This window comes from Babylonia areolata, chromosome 27 (assembly GCF_041734735.1).
Source record: "Babylonia areolata isolate BAREFJ2019XMU chromosome 27, ASM4173473v1, whole genome shotgun sequence".
NCBI classification, from domain to species: Eukaryota; Metazoa; Mollusca; class Gastropoda; order Neogastropoda; family Buccinidae; genus Babylonia; species Babylonia areolata.
Genome location: NC_134902.1, coordinates 31,354,725 through 31,364,406, shown reverse-complemented (window position 1 = coordinate 31,364,406; position 9,682 = coordinate 31,354,725). Strand labels below are relative to the sequence as shown.

At 41.5% G+C, this 9,682-nt stretch overlaps 1 protein-coding gene across 7 annotated transcripts in view; it reads right to left on the bottom strand.

Moving 5' to 3' along the window:
* Positions 1-7,590: 7,590 nt before the first annotated feature.
* The window catches only part of LOC143301163 (CD82 antigen-like), an 87,813-nt gene continuing 85,721 nt past the window's right edge, over positions 7,591-9,682 (bottom strand). For 6 of the 7 annotated variants that reach the window (XM_076615246.1, XM_076615248.1, XM_076615247.1 and 3 more), the window contains 2 exons: positions 8,931-9,014; positions 7,591-7,934 (listed from right to left, as the gene is read on the bottom strand). In XM_076615246.1, the coding sequence (XP_076471361.1) occupies positions 7,669-7,934; positions 8,931-9,014 (350 nt within the window). In that variant the 3' untranslated portion in view covers positions 7,591-7,668. The remainder of the gene's footprint in view (positions 7,935-8,930; positions 9,015-9,682) is intronic. The other variant, XM_076615251.1, reaches the window with a different exon arrangement.

The following is a 9,682-nucleotide window of genomic DNA, read 5'->3' as shown; positions in this document are numbered from 1 at the left end:
GAAAGAGAAGGCAAACAAACTTAAAAAAATCTTTCCGCAAAGAGAAACACAGGCCACCCCAAGAGAGAACGACAGAGGTAGAGACAAGAGACACTTTAGATCACATCAACAATCAAATTAATAAACACGTGATCGATTTGCAAAACGTGGAACAGGAAACGTTCAAAACGTTGTCAAGCTTTGTACAATTTCAACATCCACACACATGCACATGGTCTGACAGAACTGAAAAGGAAATATTTACACCCCAACCCTCAAATTCAGAATCTAACTCTAACACCCACATTGGCATCTAACGACTTTCCTTATTAGAATAAAAGCGGGCCTCAAAAATTGCTTTCGTTACCACAACTGGTGATGCTGTTTGTATTGGTTTAGACAGAGCACCTGACAAGAAAACGAAAACGAAAAACTGAATCTGAAAAGAAAGGGGACAGAAACCATTACTGACGAATGAAAAAAGAAAAATAACAAAAAAACAAAACAAAAACAAAAAAACATGAACAGACAGAAAATAGGGATGATGCCTCACACGATTAATCTATTACAGCCATAAAATAGTATCAACACTGTACAAGTCTCGACTTCAGTGCCCGAGATCATCAAAGTGCAAAACACACACACTCTCTCACTCCCCCCGATTCTATATTCCGTTTTGCTACATACTGAATGAGTCAGACTAGCAGTTAGTGCATGATCTCACCCATAGACAGAAAGTACATGATCTCACCCATCGACAGGAAGTACATTATCTCACCTATAGACAGGAAGTACATAATCTCACCCATCGACAGGAAGTACATAATCTCACCTATAGACAGGAAGTAAATAATCTCACCCATAGACAGGAAGTACATAATCTCACCCATCGACAGAAGTACATAATCTCACCCATCGACAGGAAGTAAATAATCTCACCTATAGACAGGAAGTAAATAATCTCACCCATCGACAGGAAGTACATAATGTCACCTATAGACAGGAAGTAAATAATCTCACCCATCGACAGGAAGTACATAATCTCACCCATCGACAGGAAGTACATAATCTCACCCACAGTATATGATCTCACCCATAGACAGGAAGTAAGTACATTATCTCACCCATAGACAGTATATGATCTCACCCATAGATAGGAAGTACATCACTTCACCCATCGACAGGAAGTACATTATCTCACCCATAGACAAAGTACATTATCTCACCCATCGACAGGAAGTACATAATCTCACCCATCGACAAAGTACATTATCTCACCCATCGACAGGAAGTACATTATCTCACCCATAGACAAAGTACATTATCTCACCCATCGACAGGAAGTACATAATCTCACCCATCGACAGGAAGTACATAATCTCACCCATCGACAGGAAGTACATTATCTCACCCATAGACAGGAAGTACATTATCTCACCCATAGACAGAAAGTACATAATCTCACCCATCGACAGAAAGTACATGATCTCACCCATCGACAGGAAGTACATAATCTCACCCATAGACAGGAAGTACATTATCTCACCCATAGACAGAAAGTACATAATCTCACCCATCGACAGAAAGTACATTATCTCACCCATCGACAGAAAGTACATTATCTCACCCATAGACAGTGTATGATCTCACCCACATACATGAAGTACATAACTTCACCCATAGACAGTGTATGGTCTCACCCATAGACAGAAGTACCCAATCTCACCTATAGACAGTGCATGATCTCACCCATAGACAGAAGTACCCAATCTCACCCATAGACAGTGTATGATCTCACCCATAGACATGAAGTACATAACTTCACCCATAGACAGTATATGATCTCACCCACTGACATGAAGTACATAACTTCACCCATAGACAGTGTATGGTCTCACCCATAGACAGAAGTACCCAATCTCACCTATAGACAGTGCATGATCTCACCCATAGGAAGTACATAACTTCACCCAAAGACAGTGTATGATCTCACCCATAGACATGAAGTACTTAACTTCACCCAAAGACAGTGCATGATCTCACCCACAGACAGGAAGTACATGATCTCACTCATGGACAGTGCATAATCTCACCCATAGACAGGAAGTACATAATCTCACCCATAGACAGAATGTGCATGATCTCACACACAGACCTGATGATGTGAACGACTGATGAGAAGCGAACCTTGATCCGCAATCTGTCAGCACTTTGTCTTCTGGCCACTTGGCCACCGAGCTTTACGAAACACCCTTTGTGGGAACACGTCCTCAATGACGATGGAATAAACAACACGAAAAAAAACAATGTAAAACAAACAAAACAAAAACAGGATAAAGTGATTGCTCTTCTCATACACATACATACATATGAAGTGAGTGGGTGGGGGTGTATGCGGCATGAAGCTCCCATGTATCAGTGCTGGAATCAAGCATCATCATCATCATCACCATCATTATCACCATCATCATCATCATTATCACCAGACCCCGTGACGAACACTGTGTAGTGACGGTGAGTGAACCATTTGACTGTCAGGAAAACATCAATAACAAACAAACAGAAGTAAAATTAATGGCGTTTCAAGTGAGAAATGAATGTTCAGAACAAACAGCTTAAAAAAAATACAAACAAACAAACAACTTAAAAATGGTCTGGAGATATACCTCTCCGGATCAAATGTGTTGAAGTTTCAGCCTTCCAGAGTAATCTCCTTTCTTTTGCCGATGTCGTCAGTGACGCCACTATGACGGTGTGTATTGCGTCCAGGGCAGTCAAGTGGTCTGAAGGCACCTGACATGATTCCCGTTCAGTGAAGAAGAGTGACAGAAGAAGAAGAGTGACAGAAGAAGAAGAGTGACTGAAGAAGAGTGACAGAAGAAGAAGAGTGACAGAAGAAGAGACAGAAGACGAAGAGTGACAGAAGAAGAGTGATAGAAGAAGAAGAGTGACAGAAGAAGAGTGACAGAAGAAGAAGAGTGACAGAAGAAGAAGAGTGACAGAAGAAGAGTGACAGAAGAAGAGTGATAGAAGAAGAGTGACAGAAGAAGAGTGACTGAAGAAGAGTGACAGAAGAAGAAGAGTGACAGAAGAAGAGTGACAGAAGAAGAAGAGTGACAGAAGAAGAGTGACAGAAGAAGAAGAGTGACAGAAGAAGAGTGACAGAAGAAGAAGAGTGACAGAAGAAGAAGAGTGACTGAAGAAGAAGAGTGACTGAAGAAGAGTGACAGAAGAAGAAGAGTGACAGAAGAAGAAGAGTGACAGAAGAAGAGTGACTGAAGAAGAAGAGTGACAGAAGAAGAGTGACAGAAGAAGAGTGATAGAAGAAGAAGAGTGACAGAAGAAGAGTGACTGAAGAAGAGTGACAGAAGAAGAGTGACAGAAGAAGAAGAGTGACAGAAGAAGAAGAGTGACAGAAGAAGAGTGACAGAAGAAGAGTGACTGAAGAAGAGTGATAGAAGAAGAGTGACAGAAGAAGAAGAGTGACAGAAGAAGAGTGACAGAAGAAGAGTGACTGAAGAAGAAGAGTGACTGAAGAAGAAGAGTGACAGAAGAAGAGTGACAGAAGAAGAGTGATAGAAGAAGAAGAGTGACAGAAGAAGAAGAGTGACAGAAGAAGAGTGACAGAAGAAGAGTGACAGAAGAAGAAGAGTGACAGAAGAAGAGTGACAGAAGAAGAAGAGTGACAGAAGAAGAGTGACAGAAGAAGAGTGATAGAAGAAGAGTGACAGAAGAAGAAGAGTGACAGAAGAAGAAGAGTGACAGAAGAAGAGTGACAGAAGAAGAGTGATAGAAGAAGAAGAGTGACAGAAGAAGAGTGACAGAAGAAGAGTGACAGAAGAAGAAGAGTGACAGAAGAAGAAGAGTGACAGAAGAAGAGTGACAGAAGAAGAAGAGTGACAGAAGAAGAGTGACAGAAGAAGAGTGACAGAAGAAGAGTGACAGAAGAAGAAAAGTGACAGAAGAAGAAGAGTGATAGAAGAAGAAGAGTGACAGAAGAAGAGTGACAGAAGAAGAAGAGTGATAGAAGAAGAGTGACAGAAGAAGAGTGACTGAAGAAGAAGAGTGACAGAAGAAGAGTGACTGAAGAAGAAGAGTGATAGAAGAAGAAGAAGAGTGACAGAAGAAGAGTGACAGAAGAAGAATAGTGATAGAAGAAGAAGAGTGACTGAAGAAGAAAAGTGACAGAAGAAGAGTGATAGAAGAAGAAGAGTGACAGAAGAAGAAGAAGAGTGACAGAAGAAGAAGAGTGACTGAAGAAGAGTGACAGAAGAAGAAGAGTGACAGAAGAAGAGTGACAGAAGAAGAGTGATAGAAGAAGAAGAGTGACAGAAGAAGAGTGATAGAAGAAGAAGAGTGATAGAAGAAGAAGAGTGACAGAAGAAGAGTGATAGAAGAAGAAGAGTGACAGAAGAAGAGTGACAGAAGAAGAAGAGTGACAGAAGAAGAAGAGTGACTGAAGAAGAGTGACAGAAGAAGAAGAGTGATAGAAGAAGAAGAGTGACAGAAGAAGAGTGACAGAAGAAGAAGAGTGACAGAAGAAGAAGAGTGACAGAAGAAGAAGAGTGACAGAAGAAGAGTGACAGAAGAAGAGTGACTGAAGAAGAGTGACAGAAGAAGAAGAGTGATAGAAGAAGAAGAGTGACAGAAGAAGAGTGACAGAAGAAGAAGAGTGACAGAAGAAGAGTGACAGAAGAAGAAGAGTGACAGAAGAAGAGTGATAGAAGAAGAAGAGTGATAGAAGAAGAAGAGTGACAGAAGAAGAAGAGTGACAGAAGAAGAGTGACTGAAGAAGAGTGACTGAAGAAGAGTGACAGAAGAAGAAGAGTGACAGAAGAAGAGTGACAGAAGAAGAGTGACAGAAGAAGAAGAGTGACAGAAGAAGAGTGACAGAAGAAGAAGAGTGACAGAAGAAGAGTGATAGAAGAAGAAGAGTGACAGAAGAAGAAGAGTGATAGAAGAAGAAGAGTGACAGAAGAAGAAGAGTGACTGAAGAAGAAGAGTGACAGAAGAAGAGTGACAGAAGAAGAAGAGTGACTGAAGAAGAGTGACTGAAGAAGAGTGACAGAAGAAGAAGAGTGATAGAAGAAGAAGAGTGACAGAAGAAGAGTGACAGAAGAAGAAGAGTGACAGAAGAAGAGTGACTGAAGAAGAGTGACAGAAGAAGAAGAGAAGAGTGATAGAAGAAGAATGACTGAAGAAGAAGAGTGACAGAAGAAGAAGAGTGACAGAAGAAGAGTGACAGAAGAAGAAGAGTGACTGAAGAAGAAGAGTGACTGAAGAAGAAGAGTGACAGAAGAAGAGTGACAGAAGAAGAAGAGTGACAGAAAAGATGAAAAGAAGATGACGAAGAAGATGACTAGAAGAATAGTGACAGAAGAAGATAGCAGTGCACAAGAAACTGGACTAGAAGAAGGACTGTGACAGTCTCGACGAGGATAAATGAAGAAGAGAAATGAAAAAGAAAAGAAGAATACAAGAAGAAGATGACAGAAACGAGTGATTAGCCAATGAATAAAGTAACAGAAGATGGCGTACGGAATAAATGACTACAAACTTCAGGTGCCAACACGAGCTATTATGAAGAACTGCATGCACATATTGAAGGCACAGGCTTACTTCACGGGTCTGTCCAAGTTAGAAGTGAGTGACGTTCAATAAAGGACCCGATCGACCTGACTGCAGTGAAGAACCGATGTCCATGTAGGGAGTGACCAACCCACACAGAATGGGTGGTGAAAAGTGACGTCAACCAAAAAAGTGTGCTGACAAAACGAACAAAAGAACCAGCCATCAATCAAAAGTATACAAACTAAAGGCACATGAAACGAAGAATACATCCCCCACCAACACACCACCAGCCTACATCCACACTTACATATAATTATATACAAAAGTGTCAGACAGAGAGTGTCACAGAAATGAGACGACAGGCAAGATGTGACGAAGAAGAAGAGTGACAGAAGAAGAGTGACAGAAGAAGAGTGACAGAAGAAAGTGACGAAAAGATGACAGAAGAAAGTGACAGAAGAAGAGTGACAGAAGAAAGTACAGAAGAGTGACTGAAGAAGAAGTGACAGAAGAAGAGTGACAGAAGAAGAGTGACTGAAGAAGAAGAGTGACAGAAGAAGAGTGACTGAAGAAGAGTGACTGAAGAAGAGTGACAGGCGATGAACAAGTAACAAACCAGACTGCGTCTTTCGGGTTCCCGTTTTCTATGTATGTGTGTAATTTTTTTTTTTTTTTTAATTTATTTCAGATTACAGTTTATATATGCTGCGTTCTGCAAATGTTTGTTGCTGTAAAAAAAAAGAAAAGAAAAAAAAGAGAAGTAAAATTGCAGAAACACATTGCTTGCCTTCTTTCATATATCTATCTATTTTCATTTTATTTCATTTCATCTTTATTTATATCATTTTTTCCCTCTTGTTTTCTTCCTCAAGGCCTGACTAAGCGTGTTGGGTTATGCTGCCTGTCAGGCATCTGCTTAGCAGATGTGATGTAGCAATGACGCCTCCTTGAGCTGCTGATACTGATACTGTTTGCCTTCTTTCAGGTTCGTGTATTTCATACGATATATAATGTTTAAGATCAAAGTTTGTACATGCTGTGTTTTGCCAATGTTTGTCGTCCAAGAAGTAATTTGTACAAACAGGATATGAACGTGGGCAACGTGTGTCCAATGATTATTTCAAGACACTTTAATGAAATCATGTATTTAAAAAAAAAAGAAGTCATTCCAGTGTGATGTTTATTCCTTCTAGCACACCAAAAAGCTTCATTTTTCAGTGACATTGTCACAGACATGATATAGCTAGTTTTGTGTTTTTCCCGCTCTGTATTTCCGGCACTCATTTTCATGTAAACCTGGCCTTTCAAACTCTCTAATCCCAAGCTGTACATTGTGACGTGGGGCTCTCCGACAGGGAATAACTGATGGGCCGAACGAGGGAAATTTGTAAAAAAAAAAAAAAAAAAGAAAAGAAAAAAAGAAAAGAAAAAAAAAGTCAATGTTTCAAGGGGATTGTACCTCTGAGAACACGCCCGAGTAGAAGGACTTCAGTCTCACACTTAACTTGGAATCAAACCCCACCCTGTAATTCTTTCCATAGGCCACTAAAAAAGCCATGGGCTTACGCGAATCAAAGACTACCAAACACTTTCCAGGTAGCCCAACACGAGCCCTTATTTATTCTTATTTATTGAGACATCTTGCAATTGCACATATTCTTGAGACACTATGCGCTTTACCTTCACGGGTCTCTGTCCAACGTTATGTAAGTGTTGAGTGATCGTTCAATTTAAAGGTACCCCCTGTGTCCCTGATCCTTGTACTTGTCAGGTGAAGATTTACCCCTGTAATGTCCATGTATGGGTGTCATGTGACCAACCCACACACAACATGGGTGGGTTTGTTTTAACACAGTGACGTCAACCCCAAAACACCGTGTGCTGACAAAACGAACAAACAGAACCAGCCATTCAATTCAACAACGTATACAAACTAAATGGCACATGTAAAACGAATCGAATACATCCCCCCCCCCCCCCCAACCACCACCACCCACCTACTCCCACTCCCCCCACCACTTTTATCATTATTATTTATTATTATTATCATCATAATGTTCAGTTCAAACAGATGAGTTCTTGTTCATTCTGGAAATCAGACCATCCAACAGGCCTGCCTCAAATTCTGACGGTGGTGGTGTCATCCTTGCCCACCGCTTCCCTCCTCTCCCCCCCCCCCCCCCAACACCCCCTACCCACCCCACTTCCCCCGCCCCCCAGCGCCACCCTCATCTTTCTCCGCCACTCCCCCTTCCCCTCCTCCTCCTTCCAGTGCAGTCCTGTCAGCAGACAGACCCGGTGACGATGTCCACACACCTCGGTCTTCAGTCGTAGTACTCTGATCGGTTTCGACAGAGACACACCGCGAACAGAACGCCGAATATCTGCACAGACACAGACAGACAGACACACACACACAGATACACACACACGCGCGCACGCACACACGCACGCAGAAACACACGCACACGCACGCACGCAGAAACACACGCACACAAACACACACACACAAACACACGCATCGCACACACACACACACACAATCAATCAATCAATGCCAAACAAGAGCGAAAAGAAAGGACATGTGTGTACACACACAGGCGCGCCCGCGTGCGCATAAAAGCACACACACACACACACACACACACACACACACACACGCACGCACGCACGCACACACACACAGGCACACAAAACACACACGTACACATGTGTCGCGAGGTGCTAACCACACGACTAACACCATTTGTGTCAAATATCACTTATTGTGAAAGAATTTTAACAAAAGAAGAACGAGCTGACATAACAGAATAGATGGAGAAGAGGAGGAGGGGGATGAGGGGGATGAGAGAGAGAGAGAGAGAGAGATACAGAGAGACAGACAGACAGAGACAGAGAGACAGACAGAGTTAGACAGAGACAGAGAGAGAGACAGAGGCAGAGAGAGAGAGAGGTGGGGGTTGTGTACATGTACGAAATAAGCGTTTGCACGCACGTAAAAAATGTGCGTGCGTGAGTGTGTGTGTGTGTGTGTGTGTGTGTGTGTGTGTGTGTGTGTGTGTGTGTGTGTGCGTGTGTGTGTGTGTGTGTGTGTGTGTGTGTGTGTGTGTGTGTGTGTGTGTGTGTGTGTGTGTGTGTGCACATATCATGCAGTTGAACTAAGGAATGAACTCCGCATGTCAGGTGATCGGCCGGTCGATGTTAAATTCCATGCCATTATCGTACTTGAGATTTTCAATTCACGATTCTTTCTTATTAATCTTTCGTGCACTGTCCCTCCAAAAGTTTGTTCTGATCCTGATACATGTCATGAAGACACGTTCTCTTCTCGGTGTCAACATGTGCAAGGACTGTAACTCCTGTGGGGACCTCATGCTTACCTCTATCACACCTATCCCCACCACCACGCCTATCAGCGTAAAACTCTGGTCGTCCAACCATTCCAGCAGAGAATTGTAACAACCCTGTAAAAGAAAAAAAAATGTTCCGTTAATTGAAATTGAAAGACTATACAAAAGCAACATCCATTACACACAACAGACCACGCCACAATGGAACGCTTACTGCGTCGGTCCCATTTGAAAAGAAAAAAAAACCAAAAAAAACAAACACCCCTCCCTCTGACGCAAATGATGATCAAACAACGAACTGGCACGGCGACTTCGGTTCTTTTAAGTGAGATAAAGGATTAACAAGAGAGGCAAGGCCTTCAAGACTCACTTGTGATAAATTAAGTCCCCTAGCATTAATTAGAGTAATTTCCCTTTTTTACTATCTGCACCAAAACGTTTGCAAAAAAAAAAAAAAAAAAAAAAAAAAAAATTCCATGCTTAGCAAAAGAAGTTCCTGTTTGAACAAAAAAAATGATAATAATGACTCCTCTTGTTGTTGTGTCAGAATAAGAGGTCAAAGTGTCAAGTTTAGAGAATACAAAAAATATAAATATAACAGTAAATGCAGTTTGCATATAATTAGGCTTCTTTTTATTATTTTTTTGTGCCCATCCCAGAGGTGCAATATTGTTTTAAACAAGATGACTGGAAAGAAGTGAATTTTTCCTATTTTTATGCCAAATTTGGTGTCAACTGACAAAGTATTTGCAGAGAAAATGTCAATGTTAAAGTTTACCACG